At 34.1% G+C, this 25,567-nt stretch overlaps 1 protein-coding gene across 1 annotated transcript; it reads left to right on the top strand.

The window, feature by feature from the left end:
• Positions 1 to 633: 633 nt before the first annotated feature.
• LOC145835259 (protein dispatched homolog 1-like) lies at positions 634 to 25,172 on the top strand. Its single transcript, XM_082942831.1, has 6 exons — positions 634 to 880; positions 3,354 to 3,477; positions 9,533 to 9,670; positions 13,491 to 13,770; positions 15,636 to 17,532; positions 23,839 to 25,172. Exons 1-6 carry the CDS (start codon positions 738 to 740, stop codon positions 24,794 to 24,796), a joined length of 3,540 nt encoding a protein of 1,179 aa, XP_082798957.1. The 5' UTR covers positions 634 to 737; the 3' UTR covers positions 24,797 to 25,172.
• The last annotated feature ends 395 nt before the right edge of the window (positions 25,173 to 25,567 follow it).

Consider the following 25,567-nt stretch of genomic DNA (forward strand, 5'->3'; position numbering starts at 1 on the left):
GAGTGTCAGTTCAGTGAAAAGTAGAAGCTTTCAAGGGCAGCTGGATTAAGCCATTGTTCATTGCCCCCACAATGACTTTGCTGTGTGCCCTCAGTTTAACTTCTATGAGAGAAGCCAAAGTGCTCCTTCTTGAAAGCCACAACAAGACAGCTCCGACTTGCTTTTCTTTTGTAGTTTCGGTGATTACTCTGCTTAAGTAGCACTAGAGTGGATACACTGACATTCTTTGAAAAGAATTAGAGAATTGTTTTTGAGAATTTTCTAAATACTTTAAATAGACTAGTTTTGGTTTAAGCTACAACTACCAAAAAATAAATTTACAAGTTTGGATTTTCTTCTAAAGTACTATATATATTTTTTTAGTTCCCAGTATTACGACAAACTTAGTTAATTTCAAATAACTAAATACCTGATTATTATAACTTTAATATAAATTATTCAAAAAAGAAAATACTTATATATACTAATGACCGTGTACTTAAGACCTTTAATCGACTAATCATCCGCAGGCAAAAAATTAAATTATTTCTAATTTCCGATATCATAACAAACTTAGTTAAGTTTAAATGTAGTAAGTTTTTGATGATATTTTTTTTAAAATTTTTTACGACAAATCATCTGCAGGCAAATAAAACAAAACTAAAATTTCAAACAAACGAGAAATGCGCAAGACGTGAAGACTTGAAAAAAAAAACCTGAAAAATATTGAAAAGTTCAAAACGTTCGACATTCGAAACATGGAGACGGACATGATGGAAATCAGGGCCGCGTCTTCGTCCTACTCATCGTCGACCACTAGGGGGCAGGACTGCGAGGAAAGGTTGAGGTGCATGGAGAGGAGGAGGTACGAGAGAAAAATGGAGGAAATAAACATCGGGTGGTGAGTTTCTCATAAAAGGGGATATTTATATTTTGTCATAGTATTCTTATTTTATTTTTATATTGTTGTAAGTCTTGATAGAGGAAGATGGAGGAGATAAACATCGGGTGGTTAGTTTCGTTAGAGGGGATTTCTTTAAATTTTAATTGATCAAGTGATGTCTCTGAATTTAGTTGATTCTGAGTTTGTAAGTCTAGTTTTATCATTATATTCGTAAAATTAATTTAAATAAAAATCGGGTGGTTAGTTTCTCATAAAAGGGGATTTTTTATTTGGCTTATTATCACCTTTGAACTTGGTTGTTTATTGAATTTAAACTTTGATTTATGATAAATTTATTTTATTTATTTGGTATAGTTACTTTATTGTAATTTTGAAATAAGTTGTTTTAGATTGAGGAAATGAATATCGGGTAGTTAGTTTCGTTGGAGGGAATTTTAAATTTTAATTGATCAAGCGATGTCTATGAGTCTGATTAATGATGAGACTGTAAATCTAGTTTTATCATTGTTTTATTGCATTATCTTAATACTAATACGTTTAATTTGGTTATGAGTTGATTAATTGATTACTCTATAATTTTTTGACAATTTTGAAAACATAAGTAAAAAAGTAAACAACTGAACTAGTTTTTAAAAGTTACTTTCAAATAAAAAATTTTATAACGTATGAGAAAGCAAACTAACTTGTTAGTTTTGTAAAACTTTTGCTTTTTTGTTAGTGTTTATACAGTTTAGAACTTTTAAACCAATCTATTTACAGTGTAAACTTTTTTGTTTTAGTTTTTTTTATTTTTATTTAAAATTATTTGCTACTCTTCAATTACTTTACTATTTGTTTCAAAAACATTTATAAACATAAGTTTTAAGTTTGTTTTTAATGTAAACTGAAAAAAAAATTGAAAACGAATAATATTTACAACAAAAACATTGTAAACTAATAGTTTTTCTTTTAGTCAAAGACCGTCTGTTGTAAAGTATTTTAAAAATCATAAGAGTTTTCGGTTCAAACACTAAATTAGTTTTACAACTTGCTTTACTCACAATATAAGAAATAAAAATAAGTTGTGATGGTAAATAAAACAACGCAATAACCGGAAGCTATCAGAGCGTTTCCAAACTATTTTAAAACCATTTACTACGTCATTCACTGCTTATTATTTTGCAAAAAAAAAAACTTTTACGGTAGCGACTTTGTCCGAAAACAAATTTAGGCCGTGGAAAATTTCCCCGTTTAGCTGCAAGGCCGCCTTTTTTGGAAACGCGAACTGTTTTCATGCCCGGTAAGCTTGTTACGGCAAATTTGCATGAAATTAGCATGAAACGGCTTACATATTTCGTTTCACAACTGCTGCTGTTCCCCTAGTTGTTTAACACAGAAAAAAGTTTTATGTTGGATGATATCATTTAAGAATTTACGCTTCTTTTGTCATATGTCTTTAATTTCACAATTTTCTACACATGTTATTGATCACGAGTTTTGGTTAAGTTAAGTTGCTAAAAAGCTTTACAACTGCTTACTTTTCCTACTTCTTTAACAAAGAAAAAGTTAATTTATGTCAGATGATTCGTTTTTAAAATACTATAATACTTTTGCCTCATCTGTTTTTATTCATATGTTTTTGACACATGTTCTATAAAAAGCATAAGTTTAACTTAAATTAAGCTTCGAATAATACTTTAAGTTTACAAAAACACATAACTTAAAATTAATTTTTACAATGTTTTATTAAGGAAATTGATTTAAAAAATAAACTAACAATCCTATTAGCATTTACACTACTAAATTATAGTGTAAATATTTAAAAGTTCTACTACATTGTCCTTTATACATTTTTTATAGCCATCAAATATTAAAACTTACTAATAGTTATTTAGAAACTTGCTTATTTTAAATAGAAATTAAAGATATAATCAACAGAAAACTTTAGGTTCATTGAAACTCGAGTTTCAGAATGCTAATGCTGTCCTTTTCAATAAATAGTATCTATTAAATTTGTTTCTTAATTAGAAGAGACAGCGTTATCTCTTTGAAAATCGAGTTTTGATAAACCTGAACTTGATAAACTATTTTTTGTCATGTTGAGCTTGAGAATTTTTCAATTTTTCAAAACATTATTACCTTTTATAAATATTGATTTAAGTACTTAGATTCTTTATTATTCTAACTGCTTTTCTAACACTTCATACTTCATCAAACTATTACGTTCCAACTATGTCTCTAACACTGAGTCGTTATCAACGTCAAAAAATTCAAACTTCACCTGTTCACTAGTTAGAACAACTATCCTTCTATTATCATCAGATTAATAAAAACAACAAATAAAACCTAAAATTAATACTTTATACTATTTGTTTCCCTTAATAGTACTATTAAATTTCAATTTAGCTAACTTATTATTACTCTACATTCCAGGTTCTTCTGGCTTAAGAACAAAAATAGATTTTATTATTACCTATACTCTATATTCCAGGTTCTTCTGGCTGCAGAGCAACTATCCTTCCATCATCATCGGTTTGTGTCTCGTCCTTACCGGGATCGTGACCACGATCAACGTCTTCTTCATACCAGCTCCAGACTTTACGGAGCCATCAAAAGTGAGTAATTTTAATTACTCGTACATATATTTTTTTAAATAATATACAATGATTTTTCTGAAACAAACACTTTGTTTACAAAATATAAACCAAAAGGCCCACATATAAGTATAAGTGTCTGAAAATCTATAAAAAGGCAAATAGATCTGTTTTGAAGGAAAGTGAACAGTTTTTCTACAAAATACTGTGTTTTATTTATTTTATATATACAGGAACTTTTAACTTTTGTTAATAGTCTCTCTAATTTAAATTCATTTAACAAAACTAAGCGAATGTCATATATAAACCATGTTTTTAGAAAACTTTCCGTGTATGTAACTTCAAGCAGTTCAAAGATTTTATTTATTGTTTTCCTGCTAGCCTTGTAATTACTGCATAAAAAATCACGAAATGTCGAGCGGACGGTCGTTTGCAAAGTTTAAATATTTTTCGTTGTGATAAGGCAGTTTTTGAAATTAAGGCACCTCAAATATGTAATTACGGGCTGGCAAATGACAACTTTGTGTGTTTTTTGCACAGAGATCAAAGCTTGAAAGCGATTGTTAAAGTTCACATAACAATAATAATTGTTTTAAAACATTTTAAAATTAACTTAAAACATTTTTTTTGAGTTTTAAAAAGTTTGTCCAAAAGTTTTTCAACTTGAACTTTAATGCATTGTCCTGAAGGTTTTAAAACGACTTCAAAAAGTAAACAGTTTAATTTGAAAATAACAACAAGACTAGATGTTTTTTTAAAATCTAATGTCATAATTAAAATGCATAAATTACGTTTTGAGGCTTAAACTTTTATAAAATATTGCTAAATATTTTTAAATCGACTAACAAGAAACTAGCAACCTATTGAAAAAGAAGAATAAGGTTCAGTTTGTTTTAACAGATAAAAAATAAATTTTAAACAAAAACAACATTACGTATTGCGGCTTGCAAACCACAGCATGTAGAAATCATTGAAAAAAAAAGCTAACATTTCAATGTTTTGCAACAGCGCAAGTAAATGGTTATTAATTAGCTGACAGTTCGCAAAGTTGCTGATCGCGCAACAGATTAGACAGCTGACTACACGCATACACGACATTCTGCACAAACAACAGCTGCCAGCTACATTACCTTCTGCTGCTCTGTGCAAAAGACTTACTGAGAGTCGAAAACACGATAATCTGTTTTCCTGAGCAAAAAGGCGATTTTGTCAATAAGCTGTTTTGAAAGTTTTTGCGCCAGAAGACGGAAACGAAAACATTTTGCCCAGCACAGCTGAACATTCTTATATAGAATGATTTATTTTTGTAAATACTCCAAACATTGATAAAACATGACAGTAAGCTCAAGTTCAAATTTAAGTTGTCTCAAAAAAAGGCAACCTTTCGGTGGTCAGCGAAACACTTTTAATTAAAAAAAAACGGTTCAAGTAAATTTTAGTTTATTAAAAAAAAAATTGTTCGCAAGAATGAATGATGAAAGTCACTTGCCTGTTATGAGCAGACAAATAAAGGAAGTTTAAGGGACAAATAAATCTTAACAAGTGACAAACCGTTAGATGTATGAGTTTCGTGTTTGAAATCGAGCAATTGAAAACAACACGTCACAAACAACTCTTACGTGACGTCACACATAGCCCTTGTGACATGCGAAAGTTTTCCGCTCAATTCTCAACAGTGCACTTGTGACTTTTTGTGATCCGCTTTGTTTTTGTTGACAGGTTTTTAACATTAACAAGACAGATAGACGTATGACCTTTATTTTTTTTTGATAAACAATACTTTAAAAGTTTTAAAATAGTTAGATAGATATGTAAAAATATTTGCACTTATTTTGCTGTAAAATACTAAAAAAAAACGCTTACTAACTTTAGTGTTTTTGAATATAACTACTGTGGTAATGTAAAAATTGTAACAAAGTTACATAAACATTTAACTCATTTTATAAGCAGTCTAAAAAATTCAAATGCAAATTTTTTTACGTACATCCCAGCAGTTCCGTGTGAATTAACCTCGAATTAATTTAATCTGTCCTCAGACTTAATGGAGACAATAACTCGATGTTATTTTTTTAAAAGCTTTTTACGATGAAAGTGACGGTTTTTGATGCGAACCGAACCGGAAATTTTTCAGAGAAATATGTATCTTGTTTGCAAATTAATACTTTAATGCTAATTAGTATGCGAAACATAAAATTTACATTTACGCTGAGTTGAAATGGATGTAATAAAAATCGTAAGTGAATACAACTGTTGTTAAATGAATATTTTTTTATATAACTTCTACTCATAAAACATGTTTTAATGGTTTTCTGAAAAACTTAACAATACTTTAAAACTTTAAATTGCGCTTGTAACAATTACCCTTTATCTATTTTTATGAGAAGAAATATCATTGAAAACAAATTAGACTTATGTTTTTTGATTTTTAAGATATTATTTGTTTGGGTCAAAAAAATAGACAAATCACGACTGTTTGACCGAACGTAAAACTTTAAAATCATACGATATTTTTTTTATCGATTTATAACGAAAAATAAACAAATGATTACCTCGCATCGCGGGCAAATTACCGCCCAATCAAAACTCCGACGACCAATCTACGATGTGCGATTGTTGAGAAAGTTTGCGCGGAAACTTCGACGGTCTATTATGACGTCACAATGCGTTTTTGTTTATTTCCCAGCCGCTCTCGAGACGCGGTGAGACGCACTAGTATTTCAAATATATTTTTTTTTTATCGGAGGTGATAATTTGACGTGTGAAAAGTCGCTTTGTTGTCTGCTAGTTGAAGTGAATTTGCGGTCTTTTGATAGCTTTGCGGTCGAGAAAAAATTGAAAATTGCATTTCGAGAACATTTTCACGTCTTAAGCGTTTCAAAAATTTCATTAAGAACTACTGCTGGTCCTTTACGAGTTCTAAAACAACTTTTCTTGGCTTTGAGTCAAAAAGTAGTTTTTCATGAAAATGTTTTTTTTAATTGTATGAATAAGAACAACGAATGCGTTGAGTGAACTTGCGGCCTTCTGATATGCTCTGCGGTCGTGACAAAATTGAAAATGATTTTTCGAGAACTTTTTCACGTCTTTAATTAACTTGAACAATTTCATAAAACTTCTTTTATAACTTTTTACAAGTCTGTGGTCTTAAAATAAAGTTTAAGAACTTTTTCATGTTTTTAACTTTGAAGCTATTTCATATAAAATTATTGCTGGTTCTCAAAAGCTCTGAAAAACTGTTTTTTGACATCAAACCAAAAAGCACTTAATTTATTTTATTTATTTTTTACTTATAAAAACAAGAATAACACATTTTTTGTAAAAGCTTGTAAACGCAAAGTTCATATTTTTAATTAAAAATCATAAAGTTCACCTTAACTGAGCTCAGAATTAAAAACATCCAATTAAGAGGTCAAGAAAGTTTGAAACAATCGTAAACCTCCACATATTAATTACAACAAGACCGCGACACATAACCGAAAACCGCAATGAAAAATAATCCCACAAAACAACCATTTCGCCCATTAAGTGATTAATTAGCAGGGATTAACCGACGTCTTGGGACGTTTCGACGCCTGCTTATCAAAAACAAGTTCAATCAAAAATTTTTAAAGCTATAATCTGGTGATGTTTGTAGCAGTTTCTTTAACGCGCTTATTAATAATGAAGCTATTAGCTTATGTGTCTAACGCGCCGAGCCCTTTGTTTATGCGCCTCGGGGGTATTTCTGTGTAAAACATAAAATTGTATCTCTTTATTTTTTTATATTTTATTTAGATTGTGACGCTTCAGCTTGTTTTCACTGCCGGCGATTAGCGCGTTTTATCGGCGGGTGTTTACACTGCAAACTGGTGCTATTTTCACTTTTAAAAGTTTCGAGTGTTGTCCCTGATAATAAATTAATTACCCGTCGATTCGCTTTTAGATAAAGTAAAGCCTTTAAAAGATTTAAATATTTTTTATCCGGGCTCGGCCTTCTTGTTTTTCGCTAATTTGTTATCTGAAAAGCCGGCAATTAGGTAGAAAATGTAAGGCAATCAGATCAATGCTAGAAAAAAAAGTCCCCATCAATCAAATTTAGGGGGATTATTTTGTAGCTTAACAAAAAAGAGAAGGCCGACTCTCAATGATGTACAAGTTTCTAGCGGCCGTGAAACTTAACTGGTGCGTTTGATAAGTACAAGGAAGAACATTATTAATTTTATGTTTGAATTCGAACAAGTATGATTTTGACGACTGCAAAAAATGTAAAACTTGACAAGCGGCAGTCGTCTTGTCTGTAGATTAAATTTCTCAACTTGAGTTTGCCGTCATAATTTAAAAGGATTATGAGTGTAATGGTCGATGAAATCACGAGAAGTATTTTCGGTTTTACTCCTTTTTTTTATCTGCGTCTGGTAGTAAAAAGTCTGCGTTTTTGCTGTTAAGTCAAATAAATTTGTGTTTGATAAACAAAAATTTATTTAACTCATGAGCTGGTCAAAAACTAACAATTAAATTGTGAGCTTTAATTTATAATTTAGGCACATTTAGAAAAAAGATTAACTGTTTAAATGTTAAAGTAAATTGACCATTAGTTGTTGTAACCAAAATTTGGTGACAATTTTTGAAGACTCCTGCTACTTTTTTCGTGACATTTTGTTTACTTTATAACTTCTTTTCTTCATAACAAGCTGTTCAACAACTTAATAAAGAGTAAACTTCTCATTTGCTAATGTAACCAGAATTGGTGTGAACTACTGAACACTTCTGCTAATTTTTTTCACGACACTTTGTTTACTTTATGATTACTTTTTAACAACTTAATGCAGCTCAAGTCAAAAGGTAACCATTTCTTTAGAATATGTTACACAAGATGTAAACAACATAATTATGTGCTTTTTGTGAGTAGTTCATCTACATTAGTTACTAGTTTACAAATTTAACAAGTTCTGACAGTTTAATATAGGCTAAAAGCTTACACCATAAAAAATTAGGTGGTTATATTTTTTAGTGAAAAATATTGAGTTTTGAAAAACTTTTCTTTGTAGAAGTAGACTCTCAAAAACTTTAATGTAATAACAGTTCAACACGCTGACAATGTAGCTTGTAGAGTTCACAGCAAAATCAATGGAGGTTAATTGTTTTTCATCCCCGACACAAGTTTTAATAAAATCCCGACCTCGGTATCTCACGTTCATTTAATTTTAATTTCCAAATTTTCTTGGCTGCTCATGAAGCACATGTCGTTCTACAAGCTCGAGCGAAACAATTCAATTAAAAATTTATCAACTTTCTACGTGACCGTTTTCCGTTGCGTTCAATGAAATCGGTTTATTTTTAGCTACATTGCCCGCAGTTTAAATATTGAAATATGCATTTAGCACTTGAAGAGACGTTATGAACTTTAGCTTTTGTTTTTCTGTCCATTCATCAAAAAAATCTCGTTAAATATTTAAGTCAAGTTGGAGCGAATAAAACATTTAGGAATAGTGGACTCTGGATAACTTATGAAAGAGAGAGGAGCCTTCTTTCATGAGCAAATATTTAACTTTCTGGTTTTTGCGTATTCAAAGTATCTGGTCTGCATCATCAAAATACTTTATGTTTACATGGAAAAAGGCTGTCCTTAAATTGAGAATCTTTTAAAGAAAGCAGAACAACTCATTCTAGTAAACTATTTTATCAATTTTTCAATTACGGTATTTTAACATGGTTTTTAACTAACAGTGTGCTAACTATTAAAATGCAGTATTATAAAAAAAAATAAATTCTATCATTTCATTAAAGTTGTTTAGATTTTTAAGAATATAAAACATAAAAATTTAGCACTTGTTTTATTTGACCTATAAGTATTTTTAGAGACAATAAACATTTTCAATGCCTTTAAGGTAGTTTTAACTTCAATATTAAATCTGTTAACTTATTATTTTTCCAAGGGGTTCGAGGTCAGAGGTTAAAAATAAGTTAAACTTAAATTTTTCTTAATGCTTACTTTTTATACCTATAAGTATTTCAAAGACAATAAACATCTTTAATGCCTTCGATGTAGTTCTTATTTTAACATGGTATCTTTAAAGTTATAAATTATCTTTTAAAGGGGTTCGAGGTCAGAGGTACGGAGCTGAGCACGAAGCTGATCACCTGGAGGAAACTGACGGAGCTCACCGACTCCTACTGCCGCGAAAACAGGTTCTCAACCCTACCGTGCCGCGAAAAGTACAAGGTTGAGGAAAAGGTAATTATGACGTAATAATGTAACTGCACTGCTGAGTTTTACCGATTTTTTTTTCAAACTCATGCGCACAAAAAGTTTTAAGAAAGTCTCAAGCATTTAAAATTAAAGTTATGAGGCACCTTATACATTTAAACATGTTTTCAAACTTTTATTTAGTAGTTTTTAAAAAAATTCTGTAGTAACTTCTGACTTATTTGAGTCCTGCCACGCCGCCAAAAGCACAAGAAGTCGCCAAGGTAATTATGACGTAACAGAGGTAACCGGGATTAAATTGCCCTTTTGTTTATGTAAATTCGAACGTCAATTTTCCAGTTCAAAAGGTCGAAAGTTTTTTTTTGAGGAAAATGGAAACGATTACTTATAACTGCTGTATTCGTTTTCTGCAGAATCAAAATAAAATTTTTTGTTTAAAAAAGAGTTGCTAGAAAATTAATAATATATTTTCGGTTATGTCTGTTGTCAGTTTTTTGAAACCTCTGGCCAGACTGGGTACGAATAACTATTCTGAAAAATTAAAAGTTTCAAACCAAGTAGACAAGCTTGTGTCAGATTTTTAATGTTTTTAAAATACGTTCGAACTTTTAAGTTTAGACCAGACTGGACAAAATCAATTAAATCTAAAACAGTCAAAAAACTGAAGCTAAGTAGGCAGGCTTTGACACGCTTAAAAAGGCGTGTAACTTTTGCAGAAGCACTTAATAAAGTGCTACAAAACATAATAAATGCAACAAACTGCCTGCTAAACCACAACGTGAAAAGTGAACTCTGAAGTATAATGAAATATTAATACACATTCCGTTCACGTAACAACGCAGTTTTGTCACCATGACAACCTGCCTTGTTTTTTTCCCCCCTCTCGAGACTTCCGTCGGTTGCTTGCTCTTTTTTTGTTCGCTCGCTCCTCCGCGATAAGCATCTTTCGGCATCTGATTCATAAATGTTTACTGAGGACAAATCTGATAAAGAAACTGTCGAAAATAGAGAGGTTGTTTTTCTTTAAATAATGCTAGTTTTGACATGATATTAGATTGGAAACAAACAGATATTTTCGTGAATTTTTTTATAAACAACCAAGTATGAGTACCTATTTTTATAAGAAAATTCTTGGTGTTGTTTTTTAAAAACGAATTGTTGTTGATGAATTTTTGATAACAAAGCTATCAAAAGAAGAGAAACTTTTCTCTAAAACTATGGTTGTTTTGACATATTACTAGATTGAAAATAAACAAATATTTTCATCAAACATTGCTTTTATAAACATACAAATAAAATCAGCTGCTTTAAATAAGAAAACTCTTATTTTCACTAGTTAGTTTTTGAATTAATTTTTGATAAAAAACTCCAAAAAATGTATTTTAGTATTTTTAATTTTATTTCTGCTCTAAAATCAATAAAACGTTCCGTTTCGTCTAAATAAAGTTCAAGGTTTTGGATCATAAAACTTATTTTTACTCGTTGAAAAGGAAGTCGTTTAATTTGGCGAGCGTAATTACTTTACGATTGCTGCACAAATAGACCAAAATAAACCGGTTCTTAATAGCTCAAAACTGACTTTTTAATTTTCAGTCAAAACACCGCAAGTCGTGTTAACTTCGCTGATTTTGCTTCGCAGAGGTCAGTGCTCTCGCACCGCTAATTAGGCAAAACAAAACGCTGATGCTTAATTCTGCTGGCAAATTAATCTTCCTGCCATTCAGACTTCTTCACCCCGGCATCCTTACAGCAGTAACAAATGATAAACTAAAGCTTTTCGCGAACTTTTCACGCTCGACTGGTTGCCACCGAAAAATTCGCGTAGCAATTTTGCGGTGATTATTTTCGAATTTTGACGAGAGCCTTTCCTTCCGCTTTTCAAAAGACGAAAGTTTCAAAAAAAACCGCCATTGTTCGCCGAATATCTTTTAAGATGTGTAGCCGGCACAATGGGCTTCTTATCATTCTATGCATGAAGAAGCGGATCTCGTCAGGTTTTAATGTTGCCATTAAGCCCAATTTTGCGCGGTGGGGCTTATGTGCGTATTACGCGCAGGTAAACAAACGTGAATACACTTTTTTGTGCTTCGATTAGCTGAAAGCAAACCTGGCAAACAGCGTCTATGTACTTATCTTATTAACAGATCAGAGCTTATTAAGTTTTAAGATGTTTATTAATATTTTTTGTTCTTTTTTCTATAGTTGTAGCGCTTTACACTTTTATCATTATTTAGAGCCTCTTGTATAATATTTAAATCTTCTGAAAAATATGTGAACCTTTAGTTTATTTTACGCATAAAAATTATTCAAAGTAAAAACAACAAGAAAATTTTCAGTGGGCAAAGTGAGTCACCTAATTGGCGGTTTTCTGTTTCCATGGTAACCCGACTCGCACCGAGTCTGTATGACGTCACAAAAACCTTCCACCAACAGACTCATTATGGTGTGCTTTTACCGCTGCGTAACTAAAACGTGTCCCCAATTTCTTGTTGTCATGAAAACCGTCGTCACGACAACGAAGGGTCACCGGGGCGAACCGACACGCCCGAGTGAGCACGGAACAAACAGTAGCAGTCGCAATTGTTCGCCTGTCGCCTGATTAGTTAATGGACTGAGCATGATACGCTTCTATGATTTCGGACCGAAACGGCGCTTTTAATTGGCGCGCGAGCGGAACCGGCAGCCAGTGCGGGGCTGGAAGGCGGCCAAGGAAAAAGTAGCAACAAAAAACTTTTTTGTTCAGAAAAAGCGTCAGCAGGTACAAATTGAATTACCTCGTTCTCTCTTTGCCTTTCATTGTTCTCTCTTCCCGTGCTGCTATGTTAATTTGATTAGAGGGCTCAGGCCATCAGAGTGATCTGTGGGCACCCAGGTAGCTGCCATGGCAACAACGCTTGGTTTTCAGTTGCCACGCCGAGTTTTATCAAAGCAATCAGTTGGCAGAGAGCTGGGCGGTTTACTTTCAGCTGCTGTTTTTCTCAAGTGCCTTGCTGCTCGCTAATTTGTAAACACAAGCGGTTAATAGAACGGGCAATTAATCATTTGAAGTGCCGCGCTCTTTGATGGCCTCGTTAAGGCTGCCAAGCAGGCGATTATTCAAACACTTTCGTTTGAGTGCAACGCTGTATGGTGTTTCAAAAGCATGCTAAATGTTTACATTTTCACAAATCAAAAAGCACATTTTGTTGATGGTAATAAGCTTTCAAAGTTTCAATTTTCCTGATAGGTTTAGTAGCTGTTTTCACACGAAAAATTTTCCACCGACGTCAATAATTATTGAAACACTGCAAAGTGTTAATGGCAAATCGCATGAACCGTAGCCGACTTTTAGTTTCGGCTTTCAGCTCCAGCTTGCTTCTTGAAAAAGCTCAAACAATGAAAGATACTTTGCGCTGAAAGATTGCATTGTGACCTGATACAGCACTTAAGCGCGGTAACCCAATACACCGGGTAGAAATTACCAAATTAAATGGCATTCACCACTCAAATTATGTTTTTCTTTCTGCTACTATTTACTACCTCCAATTTCACGGTGCTCAATTCAAGTCGGATCAGCCGAGGATTTCAATCGCTAAATATCAACACGCTTTGATTGAGTTTCTTAAACACACTTGTAAAGAATTGTAAAAAATATAATTTTTAATTACTTTTATATTATGCAATTTTAATCGTTAGATATCAAAATGAGTAATAAATAGGCTTTGTAGAAGAAAATGAGCAAAATTCATCAATTTTTATTTGTCAATCATTACTTGTTTATGTATTTAAATTAAATCTATAAATTGTCTGAGTATCATTTCTTATCAAAATATTTTTTTTATCTTTAAAATCGTGCAATTAATTTCAGGTGAAGAAACCAAAGAAAACAAAGAAAAGCAAAAAGCAGAAAAGGAGCAAGAACCGCCGCAAAAACAAAAAGAACAGGAGAAAGGGAACTAGATCGCGCCGTGACGTGAGCGGTGACGTCATCAGCGGTGACGTCATCGAAGACTCTACGAGTTTCAACATGACGTCGCTGGAGTACTACGACGACAATATGACGTCACAGTACTCGGTGAGGGACGATTCTCCGATGAGGAGCGTCGACGAATGGAATTTCACAAAAAGCTATTTCTGTCAGAACCCAAGTGAGATACGTTTAATTATTCCTGTTTCGTTTTAATTGTATTTATTGTAAAATACAGCTTTGTCAATTAAACATAGCAAAGCTGTGTAGTATATTTTATTTTTTTTGCGTTCTGGTTTTATTATCAGAAGCTTTTATTACCAGAACCCAAGTTAGATGTTTTAATACATTAATTTTATTTTTACTTAACAAAGTCCAAATGATAGAATTTTTATGGTTTTTGTTATTAACAAACAGCTGTTCAAGTTTTAAGTTTTTTTTTATAAGAATTAAAGTGTCAATTGAAAATTTGACTGCGTCACTTTTTGTTTCATCTTTTATTAAATTTAATTTGTAAATAAATTCTTAAATAAAATATCTCAACAACATAAAACGAAGTTTTAAATTTGTAAGCAGCTAATTTGAATCAGCTGTTAGAATAAATTTTAGCTGTATTGTACATGAATTTTGTAATATCTTCTTATTGTCTTTAGTGCTGTTTTGTAGTTTATTGACCCTACAGTATTTCTTTTTTACACTCATATTTAAAAGAAACTTCCACAGTAAGTATAAAAGACTTACAGTAAGCATTCTTTTTCAACAAAAATTATAACAAACTCACTAGTTTCAATTATCATGTTCATTTTATTAGCATCTCTTAAAAAATATTTTGGTTTCATATAGAATATTACTTTACAAGCCTTGAACTTTAACAAAACTTCTTTTAAAAACTTCCAAAAAATCAATTTTTTGAACTTGCCAAGTGCTTCAAGTGACAACCGCTAATCCCAAGTTGTCACTTCAGCAATCGTGACTCAAAAACCATCCAAGCGTATCAGCGAGCTCGGAAATTTACTGATACTTTTCGAACTTTTAATTAGGCTTTGTTCATCAAGGGGTCATGGGAAAGTCACAGTTGGATGAATTCGCCCCCTCAGTTTTCTTACGCTCCGATGATCATCGGTACTCAGGAGAAATTTTAATTAGGGGAGTTTTCATCAAACAAGGGAAAAGTTTGAGAAGTTTCTTTTGATTAGCTGCCAAGTTGTAATACATACTCGGTTGGGAGTTTCGACGGTTTCTTGTTAGTAACACAATACCGTCGCTATTGTTTCAGTTCTCACGTTGAACTGTTGATTTAAAATGAAGATTTGAAGTATTAATTTATATTTAAAATTATTCAAAATAGTAAGTTTACTATGACTGGCATATACGGTTAAAAATAAATTAAAAATTTTCAAAAAAGTAAGCTTTTATAGTAGAATGTAATCTCTTCACTATATATCAAGTGTCCAACGCACTTTTTAATCGAATGAATTTTCAAGAGCTTTCAATTACATAATAATAGTGATATCAACTGCCCAATTGTGATCAATTAATCATTCAGTCGCTTATCCGGGCATTTATAAAGACGCCAGCCCAATTAGCCTTCTTCTGCCACCACAACTATTTTTCGCGGCTTTTAAACGCTTTTTTTAAACAGATCCAATTTAGTATTAAATTTCACGCTTGGTTTTAAACAAGCTTTCACACACATAAGCTTTTTTTGTGTCTTTCAAGCCAAATCTTGTTATTCAAAAGCGATTATGACGTAACACAGCAAAATTTTTTTTTAGTGAAATTTAGCTGTCCGTCGGTTTGGCCGCTACCAGCTGCCAGTATGATGTAATAACAAAATATTTTTTTCCGTATTAGTCTTTTTTCACGAGTTAATTTTTTTATTTTTCACAAGCCTTTTTATCTATTATGACGTTACAATGTACTTTTTCACACAGGGGCCAGCCAGCCGCGTTTTTTTCCGTATTAGTCTTTTTTCACGAGTTAATTTTTTTATTTTTCACAAGCCTTTTTATCTATTATGACGTTACAATGTACTTTTTCACACAGGGGCCAGCCAGCCGCGTTGGGTGTTCGAAGCCAAAAACGGCGACAACCTGTGGACCCTGCGCAACGTCAGGTCCATGTGCCAACTGCAGTCCCAACTCTTGGACCACGTTTCCTTCCGCTCCGAGTGCAACCACGGCGTGGAGAGGTCCTGCTGCCCGGCACTGTCGCTCCCAAACTTCGTTGCCAGACTGTCAGGCACCAACACCTGCATGAACCTGACCCAGGAGGACTTGGACGTTGCGAGGGCGAAAGTGGAAAAGTGCGCGCCGTTTTACCACGACGGCCAGCTGAAGAGCTACTGCCACGCCGCCAGGAACCAGTGGACGTTTGATTCCTGTTCGGGGGAAATACCCAAAGAGTGCATTGCTGACAACGCGGTCTACTCCCTCCTGCACTACGTCATCGATAATGCCAGCTCCGATAGTCTGAACAATATTTTATACGTCAGCAAGTCGATGACGTACCTGCCCATGGAAACGTACAGGGAGGAGCGGGTTGTCAGGTACTACTTCGACAAGTTCAACGGAAAATTGGAAATCGGTGACGTCAGGGTCTCGTCGGTGGACCTGAAAGTGAAGGGGTGGGTGTTCGCCCAGCAGCTGCAGTATGACGTCATATACCCGGTGATCGCCGCCGTCTTCGTCGTCGCCCTCATCGTCCTCTACTCCGGCTCCGTCTTTCTGACCCTCTCTTGCGTCCTGGTTACAGTTATGGCCATGTCCACCTCCTACCTCGTCTACCACCTCTTTCTCGGCCTGCGCTTCTTCCCCTTCTTGAACCTGACTGCGGTCCTCGTCATGCTGGGCATCGGGGCCGACAACGTCATACTCTACGTCAGCATATGGCAGCAGTGCGCCTCCGACGACCGGACCTTTTCGGCGAGCGCCTTTCACCCGCAGCTGAAGCTGAAGAGGGACCCGCCGGAGCACAGGATGGGCGTGGTCGCAAGAAACGCGTGGATGCACGCCTCGAAATCATTGGGCGTGACGGGCATAACGACCGGGGTGGCGTTCCTCAGCAACGCGTCGTCGCAGGTCACCGCGGTCAAGTGCTTCGCCATCTACACGGGGGTTGCTGTCATCTGCAATTTATTGATCACTCTCTTGCTCCTCCCGGCGGCCGTCCTGTTTCACCACAAGCACCTCGGCCACGTCACGTACGCCCCGAAAGCGGGGAAGCACAGGAACGGGGTGTGGAAAGTGGTGGCGAAAGTGCGCCGGGTGGCGGACGACTTCTACCACTTGATGGTGCACAGCGTCCACCTTTTGTTCGTCGTGCGCTTCAGGTGGGTCGGGGTGTGCTTGTGCGCCGCGGCCACCTCTTTCTGCTTGTACGCGTTGCTGTGGCAACCTGGGGTGCAGCTCCCTTCGAGTAGCGGCTACGAGGACTTCCAGTACTTCGTCGACGGCCACAAGCTGCAAAAGTTCGCCCGCGACGCCAAAAAGTTCCCCTTTCACGCCGAGATGACGCGCACCAACCTGTCCGTGCGGGTCGTTTTCGGAGTCGAGAACACGGACCACGCCCCCAACCACCGCTTCGCCAGCTACCTGGACCCCGACCTGGGCGGCGGCGAGGTCCTGCGGGTGCGCGGCAGCAACCTGACTTCCAGGCAGTCGCAGCGGTGGCTGATGAACTTTTGCTCCAACGTCCGGAAGCTCCCCTTCCTCCAGACGCCGCCCAGCGACGACTCGCAGCTGTGGGGAAACTACCTGAACCGGTGCGAGATGGAAAAGTTCGAGATGTGGACGCGGCGGAAGTGCGAAAAGGGGGATTCCCACAAGTGTTGCGAGGTGGGGGAGTTCCCCATGGCGCCGCACATCTTCGACGAGTGCGTGAAGGAGGCGGTGGTAAGGGTGGACCGGGCGCAGAGGAGGGACTCGTGGTCGCCCGGACCGAGGTAAATTATATTTTTTTTCTAAATAATTTTTTGTTTAAATTTTAGTTATAAACGTAAGGTATTAATGTAATTTGTGGTCGCCCGGAACAAGGTTATTTGTTTATTTTTTCTTAATATTTTTTTTAATTTTAAACGTAAGGTATTAGTGTGACTTTTTATTTAATCTGACTTATGGTGGCCCGTACCAAGGAAGTATTTGCGTTGTTTTTTAAATTGCTTTTTTTCTTAAGTTATTTTTATTGGTAAACGTATCATGGTGACCCGTGTAAACTTTATTTATTAAAAAAAGTTTATCGAAAGTTTGTCTTATGAGAAAAGTGTATTAGGTTGATTTACTACTAAATCTCAAGTAGCTGAACCCAGAAATATTGTTACAAAATAAAGACGAACAATAATTTAATTTTAAGTGCTTTGAATTATCAAGCCAATTTATTTGTCAAAAGTCTGTCATATCTAACATTTGTAGGGCCTAATAAGCAAGATAATATTTGTGCTTTACAAGCGATAAGCAGGAAATACTTTAGTTTCCACTAAAGTTAATTTTTATTTTCTCATTATAAATCACTTATTCAGCTTATATTTTATTAAAATATGATTTTATTTTGGTATAAAATCAAAACAACGTCCTTTAATTTCAAAAATACGACTAAAATTATTTTTAACATGATCATTGTGCAGAAAAGTTAAGTCCTATCACATATTATGTTGTTTAATTTAATTACAGCAACCTAAATTAAGAGGAATTTAGACCTTTTTAAACTGTTCAAACTGCTCTTAAAATATTCCATGTGTATTCCTCACAATTAGAATTCAGGAATATTTATACTTACTAATTTTTTATTCATAAAGTTTAAGAGTCCTTTAAAGAGCCATTGTACCCATGTATGTAGTAAAAAATATGTTTATTTAAGTTTTTAGGTTTGTGACACTTTCATTAAGACTACAATTTAATTTTGAACGAATAAAAATTTATTTTTATTTGGTTTGTGAAGACTAAAAACAGTTTATCTCTAGTTTGAAATTTAAACATGTTTACTTTACATTTATCTCCAATAGACTTAACATTTATATAAAGGTAATTTTCAGCATAAATAATAACCACTACAACTGAAATGTTATTTTTGATGCTTTGTTTTTAAAAGTTTACAGATATTTGTATGATTTATGGATAAAATACAAACAATTTACGAAATTAATTTAAGTCTTTTTTTTTTGAGTGTGTTTAACATATATAACCTAATTTTTCCATATTACCTTAATTGAACTAATATTGTTTTGAAAACATGTTCGTATAAAAACTTTTTTTTTTAATATTTGAGGTTTTAGTTGACAAACAAAAAGCATTAAAGTTCAAATAGGTTTAGAAACTAATTAAATTAAGATGCAGCTTATTTTCATATTACCATAAATAAAAAAAATTAGCTTTAAACGATATATTTTTATTGAAATTTAAAGTACTAATTCTACCTCAAATATTCAAATTTCATGATTTAATAATTTATTCTTAAATACCTAATGCCACACACGATCAAATTAATAATATTCCATTTTCGCTCCAACAAATCTAAAGGGTTTTAAAAACACAATAACTCAAATCAACATTAAAGCAATTCCACATCCGACGAAAGAAAACAAAATTACCGCGAAGCCGATGAAAGACACGAGCATTTAACAACATCTGAAATATTAATAAAAATTCTCAAAACACACAGTTTTATGACCGACAAAACGCTAAATGGCACCGTGCAGTTTCTTTCTTTGTTTATTGTTTTTCATATTCCCGGTGCGCGACGGTTTCGTTGAAAAGGATTTCGAGGCATTATAAACCCCAAAGACTTTAAAATAATATTTTCCTTTCCGCCCGCGTACGATTGTATGCACTTTAGCTCATTCATTGGCAAAATAATGCTCAATTCAAATGCGTTCGACTTATTGAAACATAAACTTTGTTTTAATCTCCGCCCCTTAAGTTTAATGCGCTTTTTATAAAGTTCAAGTTTTTGTGCGCACCTTAAGTTTATTAAAAAAAAAGTTTTATTACAACTTAGGTTCAAGTGTCTTGATTCCGAGTTATGTTACGTTTTTTTCATTTTATTTCTAACTTAGTTTTAAGTTCAACATATAGAAACGTGAGTTCAAATATTCAGAGTTAATTGATTCATAAATTTTGAAATTGAAGCCCTGAAGTTTAGCGCACTCTCAAAGTTCAAGTTTTTCCGTGCACCTAAAGTTTAAATTTTCAAAATATATTTTATTATACTATCAAAAGGTTGAAATGTCGTGATTCCGAGTTGAACCTTGAATCACTTGAATTTGTTTTCCACTCTTGTTTCAAGTGCCGCTCAAGTATCGGCTTATCTCGAGATTTCCAAAATAAAACTTTTTGTTTTCGAGCGCTCTCTGAATAAATCAATAAAAATTGCTGCATTTTCCTAGCTTTTTGACCTATTTTTAAACTGCGCAAAAGCGTAGCTTAAAACATGCTTTTTAGATAAAACATCAATAAAAATTCGAAGAAAAACACAATCGACATATCTTCAAGTAAAAAATCGACCCGCGGTAAAACCTGCCAAACAGATAAACTTACTCTTCCTTATTATTTATAAATTGTTTTTAAGCGGCAAAACTATAGTTTCAAACATTCAATTTATAGAAAACATCATTCAAAAAAATTTCAAAAATATTTGCAACATACCTGCGTTTCAAAAAGACTCACGAAAAACCTGCCCTGATAAAGTTACTTTTACCTATTATTTATAAATAGTTTTAAACTGCAAAAGCATAGTTTTAAACACTCATCATAAAATAACATCAAAAAGTATTATATAAACAATTACAACATACCTGCGTTTTAAAAAGACTCACGAAAAACCTGCCGAACGGATAAAGTTACTTTTTTTTTTTGCACACACAAACAAACAGCGGCAGAAAAGTAAAATCACGATCGGCCTTAATTCGATTAGCGGGTCGAATTTTGCCCTAACGAGCCGCAAAATAAACATAAAAATAAAAATCGCAGCGCGCCCGAGAATGAGTAAAGTTTCAGAAAAAAAAGTTTTTTTTTGTAGTTTGATTTGTATCTGTCCGCCGCTAATGGAGATTGATTGCCGGTCGGGCAAATTAACTGCTCGTTTGTTTTTGAAAGGATCGCAGAAGCCAATCATTCGGAAGCTTTCTTGTGTTTCTCAAAACGTAACAATTACCGTTTTGAATGTTTCTGCATTTAAATTCCTTTTTTCTAAAAAAGTTCAACAAGTTGCTAAACTGACACTGCTCTGCTCTTTAGATCGAAAATGCTTTTAAATTTAATTTAAATTTTTTTTTGGGGTCTATATGCATTGAAAACTTTAATGTTCGTAATTGACTTTTGACATGTACATAATGTTTTCTATTTAAGAGCAACTGCCAGTTACTTGACACTCATCACAAAAAGCCCCATTGTTGTATATTATTTAATACTTTAATGCTACTTGAAGTAAAATTCAACAAGTTGCTAAAAGCTGACGTTAACTGATATGTCTTTTTGATCAAAAATGCTTTTAAAATTAAATCTAACAATTTTTTTTAATTTCTGTAAACAATGAAAACTTTCATGTTCGTAATTGACTTTTGACATGTACATATTGTTTTCTATTTAAGAGCAATTGTCAGCAACCTGACACCCATCTCAAAAAGCCTCATTGTTTGATACTACTTACTACTTTAATGCTACTAAAAACAAGCTACTGAACGCCGAAGTTAGCTGATATGTTTTTGTGATCAAAAAAGCTTTCAAATTAAAATACCACAAAAAAACTTCAGCATTCTATCGGTTATTTCACATTAAAAACATCAATGTTCTGAAATGACTTCTGATGTTTTTTGTTTTTCATTTAAAAGCACTTGTCAGTCATTTGACATCACAAAACGCCCATTATTTGATAATATCCACCAACACACACATTAGCTCTCAAAAAAGTTCAAATGACACCTGAGCGGTCCATTACTTCAAAAAACTATTACAACAAAAATAGCCTCTTCGTTTAGTTATTGTTTTACTTACAAAATAGCCTCTTTATTCATTGTCTGTTTACAACAAAAACTTCTGTTCGCTACACAAAAAAGCTCCTTTTTCCATTGAAACTTTTTTGTTTCGAACAGGAGCAGACGGGTTCCACTGGATTAAAAAAGTTTAGAGCAGATTTCGGACGCTCTGAGCCTTTTAAGGTCGTTTCAGTGCTGTGAGAGTTGCTGCTCGTCATGCAGAAAATTGAAAGGTTGCAGTCACGCTCTAGTGATTTTGCTGCTACCGTGCACCGCCGTTTGACGCTTGACGGATTTTCTTAGAAAGTTTTTATCTACTTTTCTACAATGTCTCTTTGTGGTTGCAAATAAAGTTGGCATACAATTAGAAAGTCCTTGGATGCTTAAAACCTGTTTTAATTGACAATCTAATTTCTCTATTTTTTTCTATCAAAATGTTTCTTAAACTGTTGTAAAAATTTTTTAATTGGAAATAAATCAATACCGACAGAAGTCGTGATTTGCAGCCGAAAAAATCCTGTTGCCATGATTGGAGTTTGCGTAAACTCAGCAGCTGTTAATCTTGTGGTTTTTACTTTTAGCTTTTTAGATTTTTTGACTGATAGTGTGAACAGTAGAAATTTTAAGAACCGCTAGATATTTAAAAGCTATTTTTATCACGGCCCTGATTTGAAAGCAAAATTACATTTGGCTACAAAATCGTAAACAAATAAAATTTCTTTTTGAAACGTTTAAAAATAGACCGGACTCAATCTCAATAAAACCGACTCAGTTTAAACGTTCCTATAAAGCAGCTGATTTCTTGAAATCTTTAAAATGAATCAGTGAGCTTAAAAAGTATTTTTGCGCAAAAACAAAAGCTCGCCGCTTTCAACGTAAGCCGATTACGCCTGAAAGCTTTTAGTTCAAAAAAAACTTAAACTTTCAATTTTTTTTTTGAGAAAATTTTAATGCAGCCAAGCGCACAATCCGCTGCTTTATAGAAATGTTCAGAGATCTTATCTCAGATCTGAGACGCATCAGACGTCAATCAAATATTGAGACGGGCGCATTAGTAGCTTAATATCTTTTCATCGAAAGTCCATCACGTTTTAATGCACTTTTCTGTTTTTAGTTTTCATCTTGATTTTTTTCAGAGGCGTTTAAAAAGCTATTTGTGTCAATTTTAAGGCGTTCGAGGCCCGTCCAACAGTCAATCAAAAATTTTATTATTTGCAGAATAAAAAAAATCAAATTTATTTGCATACTTTTGGTTTCAAGTGTAACAATTAGAATTTTCAAATAGGTTTCAAGAAGAAAAGCACGAAATTTAAATTTTCAAGAAATTTTGTTATAAAAAAACTTTTGTTCTATTAGAGCACGTCAGATATAAATAAATTCTTGTTCAAAGTGATTAACATTTATATATTAACATTCACCGGAAAAAGTGTTTACTTATTAAAACTTTGATATAAAATTTAGCCATGGCTAAGTAAAGGTAAATTGTATGAGCTTGTATGTAATTGTAGTGCGTTAGTCTAACTGACAAGTCATTTATCACAATCAACTGCGAATTATTTATTGCAACTTAATTTGCGTATTTTAGCATTAAACTTGTAATAAAAATATGGCATTCAATGAAAATAGATTGAATTACATACAAAACCCTTCATTAGTTTTTATGTAGCAATTCATCATCGAATACATCAACGAGTTGCATTTACATGTAGCTGAGCGAAAAGTAGATTATAATATTTTATCTGTCTTAAGTTATAACTAATGACGTTTACTTTTAACCTTGTTGAAACAAATAAAATAAATATTTGTGTATCTAATTTTACATCAGTTAATGTATATAAATTGCTAAAATATACAAAAAATTAATAAAATTGTTTGATTTTATTATAAGTCTATAATTTTATAATATACAACTTACATAAATCTGTGAGCCATGTTTTGTTTAAGAACTCAATTAAGTGGAAACTTTGACTTAGTTTAGTTTAATTTTAATGTCAGAGAACTAGTCAGAATTTAAAATTTTTCTAAGCAAGTACTAATATTATATTTAAACTTAATAATAAACATCATATCATGCAAGCGAATATTTACATGTTCGAACACAGCAATCAGATAATTTTGAATAAAACAATTAAAACAAAAGTTCACTTTAAATAAACTAATAACCTTACTATTAATAAATTATAATTAGTTTGAACTTTATTAGAACCAACAACAATATATATATATATATACATATAAACATAAAACAGTTGAAACCTCATTTAAATATTTTTTTTTCCGCAGGTTCGACCACCGCAACCTGATGCGAGTCCTCATCCTCGAGTTTCCCACCAACGTGTCCACCGACCGCTATGACGTCATAGAGGACTTTTACGAGCGCACCGACAGCGAAATGCAGCGGCTGCTGAAAGGAGCTCCGCGCGGGTTGAAGCAGGGGTGGTTCCTCCCCACCAACATGCAGATGTACTCCCTCCAGCGGGCGCTCCTCCTCAGCACGAAGAACTCCTTGCTGCTCTCCTTGATCGTGGCTGTCATTGTCGTGGCGTTGAGCACCAACTTCAACCTGATAGTGACTTTCTTCTCCTGCCTGACAATCTCCTCCGTCGTGGTCACCGTCATGGGGTCCATGTGCCTCATGGGGTGGCAGCTCAACGTCATGGAGTCCGTGGTCCTGTCGATAGGGGTCGGCCTGTCAGTCGACTTCACCTCCCACGTGGCCATAGCGTACCTGTTAGCTCCGGACAAGTCCAACCGCCACCGCAGGGTGGAGCACGTTCTCACCAAGCTCTCCGGCGCCCTCTTGTGCGCCATGTGCACCACCTTCATAGCCGGCCTTGGTCTCGTATCCTCCTCCATCATCGCATACCGCAGGTTCGGGGTATTCCTGATGCTGACCACCTCCGTCAGCTGGGCCTACTCCAACTACTTCTTCTGCGGGTTGCTGGCCGCCTTCGGGCCCCAGAACGAAAACTGCCCCATCGACCAGAAGGGCTGCGGGCTGCTGTGCTGCTGTTGCCAAGGCGACCGCCGGAGCCCGGGGTCGGAGCGTTCCAGGAGGGGCGTGGCGACGAAGACGACGTTCCTGACCCACGAGTCGTCGTCATTGCACGACGGCGGCGGGGGCCATCACCCTCAAAACTTTTCCTCGCAAAGGGTGTTTCCCCCGAACGGACACTCGTCGCAGTCGACGTTGGCGCCCTCGTTAAACCTTCAAGTGGTCGAGAGGTCAACTTTGATTTGATTAAAGAAAAAAAAATTAGGTTAAATTTTTAAGTAATTTTTTTAGCAATCACTCACCGTATGTTTCTTCCTCATGTTTTTATTTGTTTTTTTTTTGCCGTTTTTTCTAAAATATTTTTTGTAAAAATTGAGTATGAACCGTATTGTAAACATGCTAAGGCAAAAAATAAGCTAAAATTAAAAAATTAAAAGAGTTATTAAAAGCTAGATGTTTTACAAAGGTACTTATTTAAGATTAATATAACTTTTTTATGCTTTAGATTTTTCTTAAAGAAAATAAACATGATATAAATTAAAATAGATCTCAATACTCTAATTAAAAAAATTTTCTTGAAACAAAAGCTGTAAATCAAATACTTACGTTTGTTGTTTCTATTGCTGCTACTTAATGTGTTAAAAAAGAAGAACTAAGAACAACATGTGGTTCTTTTTAATTTTCCTGTTTGTTTATTATTTTTATCATACTGTGTTTTATGGCCAATAACCCGTAGTCATAAAAGGAAAAGTGACCATGGTTTGTTGTGACCTTTTTTAGAAATAAAAAACAAAAAATATACAGTGTGTTGTTTTTGTTATATAAGCTAATGTTGTTTTTACTATTTAAAGTTAGTTTTTAGTTAAACAATCCACATCTTACTATAGAAAATGTTATAATCAATGTTCAGAGTTTTACCTAAAACTTAGACTTAACAATCTTGTTTTGTGAAGTATTGATAAAATAGTTACTTAAGAAAAACAGAGTTATTGATTAGCTGCTGAAAACAGTTATTAA

Source organism: Thalia democratica, chromosome 4, assembly GCF_965202585.1.
Source record: "Thalia democratica chromosome 4, ktThaDemo2.hap1.1, whole genome shotgun sequence".
NCBI lineage: Eukaryota > Metazoa > Chordata > Thaliacea > Salpida > Salpidae > Thalia > Thalia democratica.